This window comes from Catharus ustulatus, chromosome 15 (assembly GCF_009819885.2).
Source record: "Catharus ustulatus isolate bCatUst1 chromosome 15, bCatUst1.pri.v2, whole genome shotgun sequence".
Lineage (NCBI taxonomy): Eukaryota > Metazoa > Chordata > Aves > Passeriformes > Turdidae > Catharus > Catharus ustulatus.
In genome coordinates, this window is record NC_046235.1 from 676,396 (window position 1) to 698,337 (window position 21,942).

The 21,942-nt window shown below is 49.5% G+C and overlaps 1 protein-coding gene across 5 annotated transcripts in view; it reads right to left on the reverse strand.

Annotated features, from left to right (window-relative positions):
* Positions 1-12,941: 12,941 nt before the first annotated feature.
* FBXW11 (F-box and WD repeat domain containing 11) overlaps positions 12,942-21,942 on the reverse strand; it is a 56,938-nt gene continuing 47,937 nt past the window's right edge. For all 5 annotated transcript variants that reach the window (XM_033073062.1, XM_033073059.1, XM_033073063.1 and 2 more), the window contains 6 exons: positions 21,269-21,518; positions 20,115-20,233; positions 18,604-18,714; positions 18,010-18,088; positions 16,446-16,634; positions 12,942-13,561 (listed from right to left, as the gene is read on the reverse strand). In XM_033073062.1, coding sequence (XP_032928953.1) covers positions 16,473-16,634; positions 18,010-18,088; positions 18,604-18,714; positions 20,115-20,233; positions 21,269-21,518 — 721 coding nt within the window. In that variant the 3' untranslated portion in view covers positions 12,942-13,561; positions 16,446-16,472. The remainder of the gene's footprint in view (positions 13,562-16,445; positions 16,635-18,009; positions 18,089-18,603; positions 18,715-20,114; positions 20,234-21,268; positions 21,519-21,942) is intronic.

Below are 21,942 nucleotides of genomic sequence, written 5' to 3' on the forward strand. Positions count from 1 at the left end.
GCTTCCCCCAGGCTCCTCACCCCACAAAAACAGAGGTAAAATGAACCAAGGGCTGCTGAAATGAAAAGGAAACTCCCTCTTGCTTTTTTCATGGCTGAGCAGAGCCAACATTGGTGCTGCCCAGTGCCAGCCCCTGTGCTGATTTTTATTGATTTCTGTTGATTTTTGTTGATTTGTGCTGATTTTTGTTGATTTGATTTGTGTTGATTTGTGTTGATTTGATTTGTGCTGATTTATATTGATTTGAGCTCATTTTACTTGTGCTGATTTGTATTGATTTGTGCTGATTTGTGCTGATTTGTGTTGATTTGATTTGTATTGATTTGAGCTGATTTGATTTGTGCTGATTTGTGCTGATTTGTGGTGATTTCTGTTGATTTGTGTTGATTTGATTTGTGCTGATTTCTGTTGATTTTATTTGTATTGATTTTTGTTGGTTTGATTTGTGTTGATTTGTATTGATTTGTGCTGATTTTATTTGTGCTGATTTGTATTGATTTGTGTTGATTTGTGCTGATTTCTGTTGATTTGTGCTGATTTGTGCTGATTTGTGGTGATTTCTGTTGATTTGTGTTGATTTGATTTGTGCTGATTTCTGTTGATTTGTGCTGTTTTGTGCTGATTTGTGCCTCCCATCCACTGGGGCTGCACACAGCTGGACACAACATCCCACACCCCGTGCTGACAGTGCCATTTCAGCAAAACCCCAATTATTATCTGTTCAAATCCCACTTGCTGTCTCCCTGTGACTCCCAGCCATGCCCAACAGCACTGCTCCCCAAATCCCTGTTAGATTAAGCACTTGCAGTTTCCTTTAGACATATTAGCTGCATTTTTCTAACCTGAATCATGTTTGTTTTCTTCCTATTATAGCACTGATCTCTTGAGGCTTCTTTTGTACAAGTGGATGGAAAGATTTCTTTTTTCCCCCTTATTATTGCACAAGAGGATTTCACGTCTTTGCATGTGTCATAATGAAATGGTTTTGGTAGCAGCAAACCCAACTCCTGTTGTTATTAAACCACAGCATGAGCAGAAGTTACTCACTGTGGAACAGCAGTGAGCAGCACTTCCACCAGCAGCAAGTGCTGAACTCACAGGAGTGGTTGCAGGCTGAGTGAGACACTAAATCCAGCTATTCTGCATCAATTAGCTGAGAAAATAAACAAACCACTAATCACTAGCAGCTACCTTCTTTAATGTTACTCAAAAAAATTTTGCAGTGACTCCCTTTTGTACCATTGAAGGACAGCAAAAGGCATGGGAGGATAAACTTGACTCTTAATTCTATATATACATATATACTGTTACCTATATCTGTATCTACAGTAATTTCACGATTATAAGCTGCACCATTTTGACTAAAATTTTGGTCCGAACCCAAAGTGCGGCTTATAATCAGGTGCGGCTTATATATGGACAAAGAATGAAAAGTTGCTGTTTTAGTTTGGAGGACAGGTGTCTGCTGAAAAAGGCAGGAGCTTCTCTTTGAAATGGAGAATGTAAACCCCCTCCCTCCAAATTATTATAATTTTGAAATCAAGGGGCTTTCAGGCAAAGATATGGGAATTAGGAATAACAGTTCTTTACTAGGGAAATCAAAATAGAAATACAGCACTACAAAGAAACAAACCCCAAACCCTGACACAGTCAGAGTACAACCTGACACCCCATCAGGCAGGGTGTTGGCAGCAGTCCCATTCCATGGTGGCTGCATCCTCCTGCAGTGACAGATGTGGCTCAGTTGGAGCAGTGCTCCTGTACAAGGTGCAGTTTCCCTCCAGAGCTCCAGTGGTGATGTGGAGAAATCCGGTTTCCCTCTGGAGTTCAGTGGAGAAAGAGGCTCCCTTAGTGTCCCAAAACCTCTGTTTTTATCTTGGTAAGAAATGTTGGGCTCTTCCCCCTGGCTGGAGCAACTTCCAATGGGATGCAGTAATTTTATCAGTCCCACAGTGGGACTCAATGGCCATGAGCAGAAAATGACTCACTGGAGGAAGGATGGGTTGTGAAAAGATAAAGAACAATGCCCTGCCTGGTTTCAATGGATGGGCCATTAGCAGAATACCTCCCACAGAGATCAGGATCACTGCCCCCACCCTCAACAGATGGTGATAGAACAGATACCTTTTATCACACTCCGTATTGTAACATGCGGCTTATAATCAGGTGTGGTTTATAATCGTGAAATTACTGTATATCAATATATCTATATATCTATGTATAGATATAGATATATGTCTGTATGTCTATATTTCTCTATCTCTCTATCTATATCTATATCTATGTATCTATATATCTATATCTGTATCTATGTATCTATATATCTATATCTATATCTATCTAATTTCTATAGTATATATAAGTTTTTGCTGAAAAATGCAATCCAAACTTTGGCCCAGGGTGCAGAATTGCTTCCACAGAGCTGCTGGGGCACTTGGCCTATGAAGAGTTTGCTCTTTTCTTATTTGTGCTCAGTATATTCTGTGTGCAAAGATGGGTTTGAAGCATCCACAGCCACTTAAGGACCATTTTGAATTTCCTCCACGTCCATAGCTCACCTTCCCTCCCAGGCACTCACTCCTCCTGCCATTGCAGTGAACTGATGTTAATTAGAGCTCCCTGTGGTGGCACTGGTGTCCTGGCCAGGGAGAGGGACAGAAATCCTTCCCTGGCAGTTTACAGAGCTCTGGGAGCCTGCAGCCCTTGGAACCATCAATGGTGCAGAGCTGGAACTGCATCTCCTGTGCTGGGCCTGAACAGGATGGACCCAGGAAGTATTGGATCCGTCTGGTGTGAGAGAATGTTTTATCAAAATCCAGAGCAGTGTGATTTATTCCCTGGACACTGGGCCCAGCCCTGGGCTGTGCTATCTCTGTGCTTACAGCTTTGAGGGAACCAGCCTGGTACTGCCATTACTCAGTGTTTGCTTTTCCCCTCCTGCCTTACTCATCCAATTCCTCCCTCCTTACTATGGCTCTGCTCGGTTGAGAGCTCATAATTCATCCTCAGGCTGAGCTTTCCTGCCTCTGTAAGTAACCTGAGCCAGGGAATGGAGCTGCTCTTGCCTTTCTGCCTTCCTCTGTCTCAGCCCTGCTCTGGCTGGGAGTTTGCCTGGACATGGAACACCCCAGCTCTGCCCATCAGCAGGGATTCCCTCCAGCTCCACTTCCCTGGCTCTGGCCATGGCTCTGGAGGAGGTTTTTGCTGGATGCCAGGTGATTAATAATCCTAAAATTCCAAAATCCCATCCCATCCCAAAATCCCATCCCAATATCCCATCCCCTCCCAAAATCCCATCCCAAAATCCCATCCCATCCCAAAATCCCATCCCCTCCCAAAATCCCATCCCAAAATCCCATCCCAAAATCCCATCCCAAAATCCCATCCCAAAATCCCATCCCAAAATCCCATCCCATCCCAAAATCCCATCCCATTATCCCATCCCATCCCATCCCATCCCATCCCATCCCATCCCATTATCCCATTCCATCCCAAATTTGCATTCCCCATCTTCAAAAAAAGAGCTTCCCACGACAGATGAGGGTGAGCATTTTCTGAATTTCAGAATTTAGGATTTTCTCTGCATCCTGCAGTACCAGGAGCTCAGGATACTCATCCCCTGCAGCAGCCACTTCTTGCCGAGGGGACACCAGGAGAAAACCCCAAGGGTTCATTTGGGGAAGGAATCCTCAGTGGATTCAGACACATTAAATTTCCTCCCAGGAGAGTTAAATTCTGAGCTCATCTGCCAGGTTTTCAATAGTCAAATCCTTAGAACACAAACCCAAACCCAAACACCCTCCCCTCACAGGAGAGAGAAACAGAGGAAGGAGTTTGAGTGAGCCCCAGCCCTGTGAGCTGGCCCATTAAAATGCCATTAAAATGCCATTAAAATGCACTTTAGCTGCTGCCCAGGGCCCTTTTGGGTTTGGGGAGCCCTTCCCAAGGTAGGGTTTGGCTCTGCCAAGGGTGGGTCCTGCTGCTGTGGGTGAGGGGACATCAAAGGCTCATTAATGCAATATTACTACAATAATACTACAATATTAATACAATATTAATACATTTTTTTTGCTGCCATTGCTGTTGTTTTTCACATTGATACAATATTTTGCTGTCACTGCTGTTGTTTCACATGAATACAATATTCTTGCTGCCATTGCTGGTGTCTCACACTAATACAATATTAATACAATATTTTGGTGCCACTGCTGTTGTTTCTCACATGAATACAATATTTTTGCCCTGAGCACACAGCAGCAGGATCCCTGCCCATCTCCAGCCCTGCCTTCAGCCAAGCCTTGTCTTTAGCACTGCAGACCTGCAGGCAGAATTTTTTCCCATCATCTGAGTTCACAGACCACGTTTCTTTACTTGGTATTAACTTCAAAGTATTCCTCCTTTTAAAATACAAATCAATGTTATTTGTGAAATGAGTGTTTTGAACTTGGATCCAATATTTTTAGTGAAATAAAAAAAAAAAAAAGAAAAGAAAAAGAAGTTTTGTTGTGTTTTTTAACTGGAAGGAATCCAAACTATCCACAGCTTTTATAAACCAACTTCCTTATGAGTCAGGACATTTATTGCCAGAAAAATATTATTTTAACTTGATTGGTGCAATATAGCAGTGACATCTAGTGGCTTTCCCAGAGCCCTCAGTGAGGGGCAGTGGCACTGGTAGGATGGATCCAGGTCAGGGCTGTTCCCTCTGTTCCTCCCAGGGGAAGCTGGACAAGCACAGAGCTCACCAGAACCAGAAAATTCTGATCAGATCATGAAAATGAACTCCAAGACTGGGAAATCCAGCCAGGTAACAGCCATGGTGGTTCCTTCCAAGGGACAATTCCTGATTTTCTTTATCCTGAGGGAGCTCCTTCTCCGAGAGCCACAGAAACAATTATTCTCAATTTACTTTATCAAAACCCAGCTAAGGCCACATACAGCCCACGTCACCAAAATCCCCCTGGCAGAGTCCCAGGCCAGGCTGGACAGAGCCTGGAGCTGTCCCTGCCATGGCAGGGTGGGGGAGCTGGGATTTCAGGTCCCTTCCAGCCCAAACCTTTCCCTGATTCTACTCTAAACTTTCCTTGTAGAAGGCCTGTTTGAGAAAAAAAAAAAATTAAAAAAATAAATAAAAGGCTCTAACAGAGAAAAGTGTGTTAATAATTGTTTTATTCAGCTTTGGGCACTCCAGCTACACGCGTAAAAGGAGATGCAATTTGGATAAACTCGTTTTGTGCTGGGCTGGGCTGGCTGCAGCTCAGATAAAGCCCTGGGCTGGCTCTGGCCTGGGCTGGGCTTTCCTAGGACAGGGTTTAGCTGTATCTGTGCAGCAGTGGCAGTGCCCAGGCAGGGCTGGCAGCAGCTGGGACAGGATCTGTGCTGCCCTGCCCTGCCCTGGTTCAGCTGTGCTGCCCTGCTGTGGGTTCCTGGGGCTCTGAGCACCCCTGGAACCGCTGCCTCTGAGCTCCAGCCTCAGCCTGAGCTGCATTTTCCAGGCTGGCAGGGAAGCTGCAGCTCCTTCCAGGGGTGCCAGGCCAAGGAGACAGATGTTGGGCCCCACATCTGCCTGAGCCCTCCAGGACTGTGGCAGGGCAGAGCTGGGGCTGTGCTGGGCACAATCCTCTGGCCAGAGCTGGCCAGGGCCAGAGAGCTGCCAGAGCAGCTCCCCCAGGGCAGCATTCCCTGTTCCTCCAGGACAGCACTCCCAGTTCCTCCAGGACAGCATTCCCAGCTCCTCCAGAGAACACTCCCAGCTCCTCCAGGGCAGCATTCCTTCATTCCCTGCTCCCCCAGGGAACATTTCCTCATCCCCAGCTCCCCCAGGACACCATTCCCTCACTCCCAGCTCCCCCAGGACACCATTCCCTCACTCCCAGCTCCCCCAGAACACCATTCCCTCACTCCCAGCTCCCCCAGGACACCATTCCCTCATCCCCAGCTCCCCAGGGAACATTCCCTGGGCAGGGCTGACTCAGAGAAGCGGCTTCAGGGAGACTTCAAACCCTGCAGCAGGTCTGGCAGGAATATTTATCCACCTGCACGTCCAAAAGCGCTGCAGTTTCTCACTTTATAAATACAGGGAGCCTGCTGAAGGCAGAGCAGGCGTGCCCCTGGCTTTGATGAGCCAGCTGCTCCTCTGTCCACGCAAACAGATCTGTGTGCTGGGTTTGAGTTCACTGGGAAGAGAAGCAGATGCCAGATGGGTTTTGTGCATTTCTGTGCTGTGCCACGAGAGCATTGCCCAGCCCCTGTTGATGGGCTTTGACCCAGCAGCTGTAGGAGCAGCTCACACAGCTGAGATGTCCCACGGCTCTGCCATCCCAGGCTCAGCCCAGCAGCTTGGCTGCCCTTCGTGGCACCAAAATGCCTTTTTGGGGTGTGTGGGGCCAGCACCCAGCCTGTGCTGGGCAGGAGCTGAGGCAGCCCCACATCTCCAGCTGCCCTGAAATCACAGAGTGCTTTCCTCTCAGCTCCTGCCAGGGTGCAGAAATGAAGCCCCTGCTGTGGCACAGGTGACCATGAGAGCTCAGAATGCACTAAATTAAAGCTTTGGCTTTGTGGTGCCATTGCCCTCGCCCTCTGTGGCTCCCAGGAATTCTGTGCTCTCCTCACTCCCCACCACAGCCCTGGCTGAGGAGAAGGACACACATCCAGTCCATGGGGTTCCTGAAAATGTTGATTTTCCTTGAAAAGGAAGATGATGTGGATGCCTGCTGTGCTGCAGGAGCTGGGAAGGAGCAGGGCCCAGCGTGTTTGGGCTGTGTGTGTCCCAGGGGAGCAGTTCAACCCTCAGCCATGGGCTGGGGAGCTGCCAGGGGTCACAGGGCAGGGGAGCCTGGCCAGCTCTCATCAGTGTGTGCTGGCTCTGCAGCTCCTGCTGCAAGTCCAAGTGGCAACTTGGATTTCCTCATTTCACTGCTCTTGTTCCAGTTCTCTGCTCGTGGAGAGAAAAAGCAAAACAAGAGAAGAGCACCCAAGGTACATCATCAATCACCCACAGAAAACAGCCAGGGGCAAGTCATGGCAAATAACTCAGCAGCTCTGCCAGAGGGAAGCTCTTGGGCTGGGGTGTGCAGCCAGCTCTGACCAGCAGACTCCTAGAAATGACTGTTTGCAGGAAATCATCCACAGAGAAAACTCTGCATTTGTTACTGGTGCCTGTTCCAGGGCTGCTATTTGCCTCATATGGCAAAATGTGCTCAGGATGAAGCAGGAGGGGCACACAGAGCCTGCTGTGCTCACCAAAAATGCAGCTGGGTGTGAGCACTGGGAAGGGAAGGATGTGTGGAGATCTCAGAGCCCCTGGCAGGGCCTGGAGGGGCTGCAGGGAACCTGGAGAGGGACAATTCATCAGGAACAGCTTCCTCCCACAGCTGCTGCTGGTGAGAAAAACAAGGTTTTTTGGGGGATGAGCAAGGCCAGGGAAGCCCCACACTGTGCCAGAGGAGCTGCAGGGCCAGAGCAGGAGCAGGATCCCCCAGCAGGAGCCTCCAGTGCAGCACAGCCTCTGCCTCTTGTTTTCCCTCGGCCCCAGGGTCCAGCCTGGTCCTCTGCTCAGCCAGAGAAAACCCTTCTCCTGTAGGAACACAACCACTTCCACAACAACTTTCTCCAGGTCCTGCTGTAATTCATTTCCTGGGTGTGACATCACCGAGCCCTGGGGTCCCTTCCAGGCTGGCAGGCTGGAGCTGCCCCCAGGGCCTTGGCAGATGTGCAGCTGTGCCAGATGTGCCAGCTGTGCCAGCCCTGGGGGAGCTGCTCCTGAGCCCTGAGCCCTCCTAAGGCTTGGGAAGTGCCCCAGGGCTGGGGCAGGCCCTGAGGCTCTCACTGCTCCATCCTCTCCATGTGTCTCCCCCCACTTTGCCCTTCCTCAGCAAATCCAAAATGCTCTGTTGTGTACAGGATCAGGCACCTGGAGCCTCTTCCTCCACACCTGCCCAGCCTTCCCCTCCACTTTCCATTTGCATTTGGGCTTTTCCTTGGTGAATTTGCAAAATGTTGCCAGGTTTGGTCAGCAGCACAAAGGGACCAATCCAAATAAGGGGTGCCTGTAGAAAGCACCAGATTTGCTTCAAATCTGCAATTGAAATCCAATAATTCCAGCCTGGGCTGGTCCCTCTGAAGGAGAAGCTTGAGCAGTAACTCAGGGCATGGGTCCAGCTCAGCTGGATGAGCTTTAATGTCGCTTCCAACCCAAACCATCCTGGGATTCTGGGCTGGTGCCTCCTGTCTTCTCTGGCCTCACCTGTTCAGAAAAATCCAGTCATTCAGGCACAAACACTTCTTTCTTCCCAGCTCTGTTTCTCCAGCAGATGCAGACTCAGCATTTGTTACATTTTCAATTTACCACAGATCAAGTTTTTCTGAAACAAAAGCTTTGGAATCTGCAGCTTTACCGAGAGTGACCAAAAGATTCAAGCTCACCCCAGGCTGGAATGACCTCAGCACCTGAAGCCATGTAAACACACAGGGAGCCTTGGGAGGGTGGTAAAATTAAAATTTTCCCAAGCAAAACATTTGTATTCATTTGATAACCACCAGCATTTTATTTTGACATCAAGATCCCAGTGTAGATAATGGGAAACGGCAGATTTCTGTTAAAAGCCTTTTTTTTTTTTTCCTTTTTACAGCACCATTCAAAGGGCTTAGAAGCATTTGCTCCATTTCTGTTGGAGAATTTCACCTACAAGCAGCCCTATATGTTCTGTGTTTTAAAAAATATTTCCATATGCTAAAGGAATGCAGCTGGCTGCCAAGGAAAGTGGTGTTACAGCAGCAGGCTGGGGCTGTTTTTCAAGGAAAAACTGCTGCAGAAACGAGGTATCCACAGAGGTGCACTAAAGCAACACTAACTGCAGTGACCTTGAGATGACCTAGACCTCCTCATATTACAAAAATGAAAAGGGAGTTAGAAAATCTGAGGCCAATTAGGTGCTTTTTTGGGGGTTTTTTTGTTGGTATTTTTTTTCCTGGAGACATGATGAAATTTCCTGAAACAAAAACTTTAGCAAATTCTATAAAATACTTCTAGCTTTGGTGGAAAAATAAATGATTGCCTTTTTATCTGCTCATTCCTGAGGCACAGAGCTGGCCCACTTGTGTTTGTGCAGATGGATTGGAGGGAAAACACCCAGAGAAGGGCCAAGTGCTGAGATTCTTGGCACGAGCCAGCCCGGGTGAAGTTATTCTCAGGGCTGCCTATTTGTTATTGCAGCAGGAATCATTAAGATTATATGGAAAGATATTGTCTGGGAAAAAGTGTGAAGTCAGGATTATGTGTGCCGAGCAGTGATTTAGGGGCAGGGCAGCGGGGCAGCCCCGGCGGTGGCAGCGCTCGGGCGGGACAGGCTCGGATTTGGGCCGGGCTTAACCTGGGAGGGACAGCGGGGACAGAGGGACAGGAGGGACAGGAGGGACAGCAGGGACAGACAGAGGGACAGAGGGACAGCGGGGACTGAGGGACAGGAGGATATGGAGACAGAGGTACAGGGGGGATAGGAGGATACGGGGACAGCAGGGACAGGAGGGACAGCGGGGACAGCAGGGACAGGAGGATACGGGGACAGATGGACATGAGGGACAGGAGGATACGGGGACAGAGGGACAGCAGGGACAGGAGGGACATGGGTGGGATGTCCCTGTGGGGTGCCCCTCTGGGATGTCCCATTTGGATGTCCCTCTGAGGTGTCCCTCTGGGGGGTCCCTCTGGGATGTCCCTCTGAGGCGTCCCATTGGGGTGTCCCTGTGTGATGTCCCATTTGGATGTCCCACTGGCCGCTGCTTAACCATCCCAGCCCTGGGAACCCCCGAGGGGTTTGGGAGCCCCCCCAGAGCTTTTCCCAGAGCCCCCAGCCCCAGGAGCTGCAGGGGGGAGGGCAGGAGCCGCAGAGCTCAGCAGGGCGAGAGAGCCCCGAGAGCCCCGGGGTGCAGAGCTGAACAGAGACCCCCAGAGCACCCCTGGGCTTGTGGGGAGAGACCAGGGGGAGAGAGGTCCCTGCACACCCTGCTGAGGCAGCCACAACTACTTAGGGTTCCTAATGAGGGTTCCTAATGAGGGTTCCCAATCAGGGTTCCCAATCAGGGCTCTCAATTATCACTCCCAGGGAAGGAGCGGGGCCGTTCCAAGGTAACACAACAGGTGCCCACAACACCTGGATACACCCAGCTCCAGTGCAGGGATAGATAGGGAAAATTCTGTGGGATCTCTCCTGGTTCAGCTGTGATTTTGATTTGATAAATTGCTATTTATAATATTTTTTAAAAAAAATCTCAATGTTAAAACAAACAAAAATCTCTTAAGGATAAAAATGAGCCATTTTAGCCAGTGCTCACAGATTTTAGAGGGCACGTGCCATGAGTTTGGTGATGATGGAAACACCCAGGGAGAGCCAGGGAGCTCAGCTGAAACCAGCCCTGCCCTCCTTGCCCAGTTCAGGGTGTGCCTCCCACCCTCGGGCAGGAGGGGAGGGTCCAAAGAGACCCCAAATCCCTTTGGGACCTCCACACCTTCTCTGGAAGTGCTCTGGTGGGAATTCCCAGCCCAGCTGGAGGGAAAACCCACAGGACCAAACCCAAAGGCCACCCAGGTGAGCTGGAATGTTAAAGGCTGACCTCAAGGTTTACACTGCAGATCCACCCGGAGCTTTTGTGGCTTGTTTGGGTAATGACACCCAGCAAGAGCCCTGGGAGCTCAGAGCTCCTGGCACCCAGCACGGATGGGATCTCAGCTCCAGGGCAGCCTCAGGCTGGGAGCTGCCAGCACTCCCACCACAGCAGTGGGGCAAGGAGAAACCTGCCCTGGAGCCATTCCTCAGGCCTGGCAAAAGGAGAAACCTGCCCTGGAGCCATTCCTCAGGCCTGGCTTTGCCCGTGCTCAGCCACAACTCGTGTTTTTAGCAGAGTTTATGGCACCTCCAAAAGCATTTCAGGTCAGTGACATGCCCCACAAACACACACCAAAGCCAACACTGAACAAGTTCACAGCAGCCAAGGAAAGGCCAAGGCAAAGCTGCTCCTGGAGCAAGCCCTGGCAGCTCTGCACTCACGGAGGTTGTTCAGTGAGCCACCAGATGGGCTGTATTTCAAAAACCTATCTGCATTCTTGGTAAAGCAGGAAAGAATCCTGGTGATGCTCCTGCAGGGGCAGAGGGGTTCAGAGCTCTGGGATGGGTGAATGAGCTCAGTTCCCACTGGTCCCAGTTTGTCCCCAGGAAAGGGAAGGGGGGCCAGCAGCTGCCACCCTGCCAGAGCAGGAGCTGGGCTGTGGCACAGGCTGGGGCTGGGCTGCAAGGGCATTTATTGCCAGGCTGCTCCAACCCACCCTTAACCTCCCCCCCAAACTCTGCTGAGGTGACACCACATCCATTCATCTGACAAATTAAGTTCAAACTTTTTTTATTAAGCACATTCCACAGTACAAAGCTTTAGATCATGAACGATATCTGTACAATTTAACAGTTTCAAGAAGCTGTTCATACACCAACTTTCCAAACAGATAATTGGCAAACATAATTACAAGTTAGAATTAGACTATCCCAGTGCTTTGAAACATTAATATCGCAGTAATGTACAGTTGCTCAATTATGGTTAGCAAAACAAAGTCCAGAGTGCAGCCAGGATCACTACCATGAATCCCAGGAGTCGAGTTCCTTGGGTGCCAATCACAAAAGTCCACTGCTATGTTACACAAAGCACAAAGAAGTTTAGACTGCATGTTCAAATACCATTATCTCCCAAGGAAAAACAGGAATTTAAATCTTACACATGCATTGTTCAAAAAGGGACTCCGCTCTTCAGAAACAAAGAACCTTTTTCTTCAGGGCTGCGACAGATCTCTCTTGTTTAAACAGTTTCATATTAAAGCTATTAGATGAGAAGGGTAAAATAAGACACTTGCACGAACTACTGCCAAGCTTACCAAAAAGTGACCTCATGGATGCTCAGGAGCGAGTTTGCTCTTCTGGACTTCAGCACATTGGCTCACCTGGATGGACAGAGCTGGAGGAGCTCGGGGAGGGTGGGCAGGGAGGGCAGCCCTGCCCTGAGCCCTGCCAGGGGCTGGGCTGGGCTGGGGGCACCTGGAGCTCCCCAGGACTGCACAGGGAAAGGCAAGGAACCAAGAGAGGCAGGACAGACGGACAGAGCTGGGGAGGGCAGCACAGCTGTGCCCTCCCAGCACAGCCAGGGCACAGCCACGGGGCAGGAGGGTCCCTCTGCACTGCTCCAGCTCCAGCTCCTGAGCCAAGGAGCACTCAGGTGACAGGGACACCGTGAGAGCCGGGGAGCAGCCAGGACAGGCTGCTGATCCTCCTGGGACAGCAGCAGGGAATGGCAGCGGGCACAGGGAGCGGGGCAGGGACTGGAACGGGCTCCTCTCAGCGCCAGAAGTGTCACAAAGCAAACACAAATGATGGAATTTGGCCCTTGGTTCTCCACTGAGCAGCCAGAGCAGTGCTGAGGGGCTGAGGCCCCAGCGCCGTCACACACAGCTGCAGATCCCGCGGCACAAAAATGTAACATACAGAACATAAATTAAACAGTTTTTAATTCTTAAAAAGTTTAGAAATTACATTTTAAAGTATGTAGTTCCCATTAAAAAAAAAAAACAAAAACAAAACAACAAAACCGAAACCAAAAAAACAAAACCAAACCCCAGCTAATGAATACTGAAAAGCTCCTCTTGCAGGGACAATGTCTGGGTCATCGTGTCACCACCAGTGCCAGGGCTCAGCACATCCTGCTGCCAATGCCACCACGCTGAGGGTGAGTGTGTAGTGTCAGGACACCCCAGGCTGGCACTCTGCTGTATGTACAAGGTATCTACATGCTTACACAGTATCTGAGATGAGGGAAGCACACGGGGACAGGGACTACAGCAAACATGGGGAGCCAGGGGGGCGAGGACAGAGCACAGGGCAAAGAAAGGACAGTGCTATACAATAGTTCAGATAACCTAGCCTGAAGTATAGGGAATCTTTAATTTAAAAGAAATTATTGGTGCAGAAACAAGTAAACTGTAATCCAAAAATATTACTGAGCAACTCAGAAATATTTCTAAGAGTCCAACGTACACCTATGGAACAGAAGGGCTCTGAACCTGCCATGGGGACGCCTAAAGGACAGTGGTGACCGGAAAGCAAAGCTCTGTACATTCTGGGCATGTGTTTGGCACCCAAATTTCACTGGAGAATGTTGGTTGTTTTTTCCTTTTAAGTCAGACAAAAGTGCAAAGCAATATAAATTAGGCCAAGTCCTTTCTTGACTTCTGATTTATATGTGAAAAACAAGCCATCAGAGTTCAGTTTCTACCGACAATTTACATGTGACGCTTTGGATTTCTCACAGCAGGGAAGGAGAGGCTTCTGAAATTCATCTACTCCAAGTCAGTGAATTTGTAGCAAATTCAAAGACGACCACTGAGAGCAGGAAAGATTAAGAAATTTAGATATAGAATTGTGCTGCTTTGCATCTACACAGCATCTAGAACCAATTCTGACTTTAGCTGTCGATCATCTTCAGGCATGTAGTAGCCAAAAATCCAGTAGTTCAAGACTGTGGAACCCTGAAAAAGACAAAGACAAGTGCAGTGAGAGGAGGCACAGGGCAAGCAGCACCCCCAGGGCTCAGAGCATCCTCTGCAGACAGGCTGGGAGGGGAAGGGCAGAGCTGCCCCTGTGCAGGGCAGCCAGGGGAGCTGCCCCAGGGGCTCTGAGCTGGGCTATGAGCCCACTGCAGCAGCAGCCAGGCTCTGGATGCCTCTGCTCCCTGGCACTTTGCTCACTGAGCCCCACCCTGGTGGGCACAGCTCCAGCTCAGCCCCCCAAACCCAAGCCCAGATTCCAGGGGATTCTCCTTCCTTCCTCACTCTGCACAGGACACAAGGTCAACTGCTCTGATACACGAGGAGCTTTCAGGAAAGCAGACAAAAACCTCAAATCCTCTGATATTCCCATTTCCAGCCTGATGGCTCTGTTATCAGCCTGCAGGCACTGTAAGGTCTGAGTGTAATTAAATCTGAGCTCTGATTTCACCTGCCACTTCCCAAAACATCTCTAGTGGACTAAGGAGAACTTCCCTCTTCTGATGGGACATTCCCATGAAAGGTTAAAACATCCTCAGGCACTTCCCCTCCACTTCCCTTCCCTCAGCCCAAGGCCTAATGCCTAAGACCAGAATATTAGACTATCATATGGTAACAATTTTTATCATGTTACAATAAACAACAGGAATTCAAGAGAAAGCAATAAAACTCTCACAGCCAACTGCCAGGACTGTCAAAATTGATCCACTTTGAAGAGCCTCACATTGCAAAGCCTGTAAAAACGTGTGCAGGGCTGCTTGAAAATGCACAAGACTGTGATGTCTGAAAGCTTATAAAACTGTTTCATTAAATGTCATGATGAAATATTAGCTGTTTGGCCATGATTTTATGTAGATTTAGGAGTTTTGGATTCTGAAGTCAGACAAACCTGTCAAAGTGACATCACAGCATCTCTGCAGTGGAGGAAATGGCTGTTAAGGGACTGTCACTACCAAGAGCAGCACCTGGGGGCTGTGTGCTCCCAGCTGTGCCTGCTGGGCTGTGCACAGCTGCCAGCAGTGCAGGGTGTGAGCAGCAGGACCCCCTGCCAAAGGCATCTCCCACTGCCCTGGCAGCCCCAAACACAGAGCTGTGTGTGCCACGTGCCCAGGGGACACCAGCACAAGGAGCTGACAGGAATTGTGGATCACTCCTCGTTTCTTGACCTGAGGAGTGGCTGGAGCTGGGTCAGGGCAGGATTTTGGGAGAAGTTCCTTCCCCCAGAGGGTGCTGGGCACTACCCAGGCTCCCCAGGGAATGGGCACAGTTCTGAGGCTGTCAGAGCTCCGGGAGTGTTTGGACAGAGCTCCAGGGACGCCCAGGGCGGGATTTTGGGGTGTCTGGGAGCTGGATCCATGATCCTGCTGGGTCCCTTCCAACTCAGGCTAGTCTGTGATTCTGTGTTTCTCTTGTGCTTAAGACACACTGTGTGTGGCTTTTAAAAACCCTGCCCAATCTGTAACTGAAAACCAGAACCTGTCCATCTCAGATGATCCTTCAGTTACCAGAAGCAAGCAGGACTGGAAGGTGGATGGAGCCTCTTTATAATCTGCAGCCTTTCCAGCTGTCCCTGGCAGTGCCTGAGTTTCACTGAGCTCCCCCTGCAGCAGGGTTCCTCAAGCTGCTGAGAAGGGAAGGCTGGGCTGGAATCCTCACATGGCTCATGTCCACAGCCCTGCAGCTCCTCCTCATTCCTCATCCAGGGCTGCTCACAGAATGCTGGGGCAGCTCAGCCTGCCAGGGGCACACTGCTGGCTCTGCTCCTGCACAGCAAGCTGCCAAGAGATGCAGAGCCAGAGCGGGCACTGCCCTGGCTGTTTGGGAGGGAGAGCAGCAGCAAGAGGGGCAGCCAACCCTTCCTGAGGTGAAAAAAACTTCATCTTTTAGCAGGAGCACCTCGAAGTGTGTCTGCAGAGGGGAAGGGATTTCCCAGGCAGACAGGGAGATCTGCAGGAGCCCAACAACCTGAGGAACACACAGCAGGGACAAATACATCACAGAGATAAGGAAAATCCTTCTTACAGGAAGGCTCTCCACACCATGTTTTAAACAAAGTATTAATTATCTACTTCAATAAAGTGAATCCTGCCTGCTGGGGCAATGTCACTGCCAGCCCTCCTGCTGTGGTGTCTCCTGAGAAGCACTGGCTCTGCTGTGCCCTGGGCAGGCTCTGCTGTGCCCTGGACAGGCTCTGCTGTGCCCTGACAGGCTCTGCTGTGCCCTGACAGGCTCTGCTGTGCCCTGGACAGGCTCTGCTGTGCCCTGACAGGCTCTGCTGTGCCCTGACAGGCTCTGCTGTGCTCTGACAGGCTCTTCCTAGGTTCCCAAGCCCCAGCACCCACAGACAGGTGTAGTTTGAAGTTCAATTGTTGGCAGCAATAGAGAGGAGACTCCACACTCCCAACTAAGGGCTTTGAGCAGTGCCTGCAGTGACTGGGCAAGGGACCCAAACTCCAGTGAGTTCTGGGCTCTGTCTCAGGCAGCTCTGAGAGCTCTCCCTGCACCTTGTGCTCCTCTCAGAGCTGCTGTTCCTGCCCCAGGCTCAGGTCCCTGCACTGCTCCTTGCACAGCTACATGGAGAGCTCCCAACATCCATTTCCTGGCAGCTGGAGTGCCTGTGCCACACTCCAAGGCTCCTCAATGCCCAGCAATGCTGTGAATACACCACAGCTCTCTCTAACACACCTGAACACCCACCAAGGATTCCAGAAGGGGGAAGCCAACAGGACCTGCTGGAGTATGACCACACAATAACTAGATAGGGAAAGCAGTGGCATAGAAAGGTTTTATTTTCTTCAGGAAAACCTGAGTTGTTTGAGCAAGCCAAGCTTCAGGCAGGGGAGGTGTCAGCATTCAGCAGCCTTACCTTGGGAGGGCAGTAAAGTGCACACTGTTATCTGGAGATGTAGGTGTATGTTCTAGATGGAGAGCGGGTCTCGTTCTGGGCACTCGGTGGCACGTTTAGGAAATCCCAAATCAGAATTGTATCGTCATGGGAACTACTAATGATCTGAAATTCATCAAACTGCAGCCTAAAGACACGTCCTGAATGTTCCTGTGGGCAAGAGGCACCAGTCAGCAGGGCAGGGGGAAACACTGCAGAGCACTGCTATCACCCAGGGATCTGGACACACAAACTCTGCTGTGCTGACTGAAAACCATCACTACACACAGACTGAGGAAAAGCTGCTTTTGTATGTACATTCTTTACACAAACACACAGCTCCCAAACCCAGAGCTGTACCCTGAGCCTCCCTCAGTGGGACCAGCCCAGGCACAGGCTGGGATTACTCCAGATGGAAGCTGTCTGTCCAGCAAGGAGCAGCAGCTTCAGCCCCTGGCTGGCACTGATGCTCTGCCAGGGCTCCTTCTCCTGCAGAATTCTCTGCTGATCCTGTTTTTGTGCAGCCCCAAAGAGCACATCACAGCTCTAGCCTGCTGAGAGGATCCTCAGGGCTCACACAGCAGCAGGAATTCAAACACTGCTGGAAGAAGGGGAGCACATGCTCCAGGGGATCTTCCAGCAAATCTCCAAGTGGCACAAGAAGCCCAGAACAGGCTCTCCCCTCAGCCCTGCTTACCCACTTTCAGTAAATTTAAAGTGAGGACTCTGCCTTTATTGGAGAACCAACCTGAGCTGGCAGAGTGATCCCAAACTCCAACCTGAGCTACAGGATACCCACAGAACACACAAACAAACAACTCCTTCACTGAAACTAAACAACAGTTAAATCTCATCTCTGTACCAAGACTACTGAAGAGAAAGGAAAAGAAGAAGCATTTACAGCCACATGAGCACTCCTCCAGTGCTGGAAAGGCCAAGCACATGCATCACCTACACTCGGGGACTCTGGGCTGACTCCTGAAATCAAGTTCCACACACACTGGGGTGAAAAGAACAAGGAATTCATTCCCCCATCTATTTTAAATTAAGTCTGCTGTCATAAGCCAAACCCCTCATTACAAAGAGAAATATAACTTAAGCAACTTTAGCCTCAAATGTGACAGTGCTCTGAAGGGCTGAGAGTTCCTGTGGCAATCTCTTGGACTCAGCCTCCCTTCCTCCTGCCCAGCTCTTCCTTCCAACGGGAAGGGTTAGGAGCAAAGTTTGGGAAAGGCTCCCAAGATTCTTGCCCCTTTTTTAATAAGAGGAAATTTAAAACCAGCCCTACAGTGGTATTAGGGAAACACACCAATAACCAGGGTGATCTGATACAGCATCATGATGATTTCTTTTTTTTTAAGAATATCTGAGAATCTCAAACCAGAAAAACTTGATCTTTCAATTAAGTTCAGATGCAAATCATTCAAGAGATGACAATAAATTTTTCTTCATTCTTAAGCACTCTAGACATCATAAACCATCCTGGCATTCCCACTATCCCACAATAAGACACTAAAACACCCCAAATTAATTAATTTTTACTTACCACTAAGGTACGCAAGCATAACGTGCTTGCTGGGGCACGAGGGTCAAGAGCAGCTTGCAAGTCCCAAACTTTAATTTTCCTAAAAGTAAGAGAAGCAAATCATTATGAAAATATGGAAAACAACACCCAAAGCCCCAGAAAGCTCACCAGCTTTTCCTTACAGCAGCTTGCTCAGGATCAAGCACGCTGTGAGGAGTACTAATGCTCAAGCCTGTGCAAGCCAGGTGGTTTTGTGGTTTTGTTTTGCATTCCTTTGCAGCAGCCAGTGCAGTGGTGGCTCTGTGACGGACAGAGAGTGGGACACAGACCCCTCTGCCATGGGGGAATGAAGCTGGGCCCACCCAGCCCAGTCAGACACTGAGCCAAACAAAAGGCAAGAGGCCAAACCCAGACCCAGAACTGTTTTCAGTAACTCTTCAGGCACAGAAGGAAATGGAGAATTTGGAGATGGATGTAAGTGCCATGAATGCACTGCAGACACTGAGCAAGTCAGAGGTGCTCTGGAGTCCTGCCCTCAGCCCCACAGAAATGCTCTGCACACTGCTGAGCCCCACAAGAGAAAGGCTGAATTCTGGGAAGTGCTTTCAGACCTACCCATCATAGGCTCCACTAACAATCCTCTTGTTGTCAAACCTGATGCAGCGAACCAGCTCTTCATGGCCTTCCAACACCCTTAAACAGGCACCACACTCAATGTCCCAGAGCCTGGGGAGAGCACAGCACAAAGGTTCATTTCTGTTACTTTAAAAAGGTGTCCCTCAGAGCAGCTGCATACACATAGCAAAACTAATGATGTGTATATATTTGTATGTTTATATGATATATGTTTAATATGTGTAATATGTGTATATCATATTTGTATGTGTACATGATATATGTATATGTGTAATGATATGTGTATATTGTATTTGTGTGTGTACATGATATATGCATATGTGTAATGATATGTGTAACATATTTGTGTGTGTACATGATATATGTATAATGTGTAATGATATCTGTATATCATATTTGATAATGATATCCAAATTAATGTCATCATTCAAAATCACACTCAAGTAAATCTGTGTTACCCAGACGTGTTATTCTGAGAAATTCTAACAAAGTTTTTTCTATTCTCTGAAAACCATTGATTAGAAGTTCAGAAAATAAAACCAGAGAGGAACAGTGTCTCCCCAGAGCAGCAGGTAAGAGGTTTTGCTCACTCTGAAACCTCAGTGTCCCACCCTTTCACAGGGCTGTCAGATGTTCACTCCCACACTGAGCTAAGCCTGTCCATAAACACGTGCTGCAGTGGCCAGCCATGCCAAGGAGGCTCTGCAGCTGAGGGCAGTGCTGCTCCCAGCACAGAAGGTGTCTTGGGTTACAGTACAGGATGTGACCAAAAGTATCTATTCTGTCACCATCTGTTGACACCAGGTGGGGCAGTGATCCTGATCTCTGTGGGAGATATTATCTGCTAATGGGCCATCCATTGAAACCAGGTGGGGCAGTGTTCTTTATCTTTTCACACAGCCCATCCTTCCCCTAGGGAGTTCTCTTCTGCCAATGGCCCTTTGAGTCCCAGTGCATGACTGATAAAATTATTGCATCCCATTGGGAGATGCTCCAGTCAGGGGGAAGAGCCCAACATTTCCTACCAAGATAAAAACTGAGATTTGGGACACCCATTTTTCACTGGACTCCAGAGGAAAACTGGATTTCTCCACATCACCACTGGACCTCCGGAGGGAAACTGCACCTTGTACAGGAGCACTGCTCCAACTGAACCACATCTGTCACTGCAGGAGGATGCAGCCACCATTTAATGGGACTGCTGCCAACACCCTGCCTGATGGGGATTGTACTCTGGTTTGTACTCAGGTTGTACTCTGACTCTGGCAGTGTTTGGGGTTTGTTCCTTTGTAGTACTGTATTTCTATTTTAATTTCCCTAGTAAAGAACTGTTATTCCTAATTCCCATATCTTTACCTGAGAGCACCTTCATTTCAAAATTATAATAATTTGGAGGGAGGGGGTTTACATTCTCCATTTCAAAGAGAGGCTCCTGCCTTTCTTAGCAGACACCTGTCCTCCAGACCAGGACACAGGGCTGTGGCACGCACCTGATGGTGTTGTCCGAGGAGCCGCTGACCACCAGGCGGTCCCGGTACTGCAGGCAGGCGATGCCGCGCTTGTGCCCGTTCAGCGTCCGCACGAACTCGCACGTGCTGGTGCTCCACACCTGGGGACATGGACAGACTTCCCTGAGAGCTGCACCAAACTGGGCTCTGACCGCACGAGCAACCACTGGGAATCCACACACAGAGAAGCCTGAGGCTGACAGAGGAGTGGGGACCCACAGAGCACCTTCAGAGGTGAAGAGCAGGGCCCAGGACCAGTGGGGACCCAGCAGGGACAGAGCCACAGGCACTCCCGTGGCACTGACAAGAGCTGGAAGTTGTGTCTAAAACATTTTCAGGTGGCAGAGACTGCCCCAAAATTATTTCAAAAATTTCATAACACTTCATAAGTTAAAAATCTTTTTTAAAACCAGAGTTATCAAACACAAAACCACAGTTTTTTACCAAAGAAATTACTAGGAAGTTCTCAGTAAGAGAAGGTCCAAACTGCTTTTAAGCTTGGTCTTAACATTAAAGGATTCAATCAACTTTGCCCATTTTTAATGAACTGTAATTGAAGTTGTAATGCAGAGTATCAAGTGGCTCATTTTCCAACACAGAGTGCAGCAGGATCTCTGGCAGAGGTTTGGACATGGAACTGCCAAGAACTTCTTGGCCCAGGCTAAGGCAGCTCTGGTTCAGAGAGGGCAGGGTGGAAATGCCTTTGTTATACTAGTGCACTCTGGGGAACTCAAATCTGCTGGTATGTAACGGCCTTCAAACCCAGCCTCTGAATTCCTCAAACATGGCACAGCCTGGCTGAGCTGCTGGGAAGGCGTGGTGAGGAAAGGCACTGCTGAGGAATTTCATGTCTGGACAGAACTGCCAAGTGAAATTAAAAATACCATTGCAAAAGGCACAGGATGTGCCACATTTAACAAAGCAACTGACCTCGAGATAGAGAGTTCAAACAGCAAACAGGCTTTGCTTTCCTGCAGTTGTACAGGAGAAGCCATGAGAACATTCCAGTGTAGCTGTGTGCCCAGAGTCACCCCTGAGAGCCACCTGGGGCAGGGCTGTGCCACCCACTGTGATGGTGTGTGTGCCCAGAGTCACCCCTGAGAGCCACCTGGGGCAGGCAGAGCCATGGCACCCACCTTGATGGTCCTGTCCCCCGAGGCTGACACGATGTACTTGTCGTCGAAGTCCACGACGTTGACGGCGGCGCGGTGCCCCACGAGCACGCGGCGCAGGGTGATGTCCGTGGGGGAGGCCATGTCCCACACAGCGATGGACCTGTCCTTGGAGCACGTCACCATGAGCCCATTGCTGAACCTCAGGTGCAGCACGGCCTCGTTGTGGTGGATCAGCGTGTTGAGAACCTCGCCCGTGTTCACGTCCCACACCCTGCGGGACAGAGTGCGGTTATCCCACGGGAAACCCCAGGGAAGGATGGTTCCGGGGTGGGAACACACACAAGCCTGCCCCAGCCTCCAAGGATGGCTGCTGAAGGGCCCTCCCTGCCAGCACAGCTGCTCCAGGGCACTGAACACCCTTCTCAGTAACAGTCACAACTACAACGTGTCAGAGGGCATGAAAGGAAACTCTGAGTGAGGAACTATTGTACAGTTGGCCATCAGCCACTCCAAAATTTCAGGATATGCCTTGAATCTCTACGTCATATTCCTTCAAAATTCCTAATGCTAAAAGAACAAAATAGATTTGGGAAAAAAATTATTTAATATGATGCTTTGCCAAGTATGAGTATCTTGCTTCTGGAATACAAGTATCACATTAATCTTAGGGATGTTTTCTGCTATTCAGAGATTAG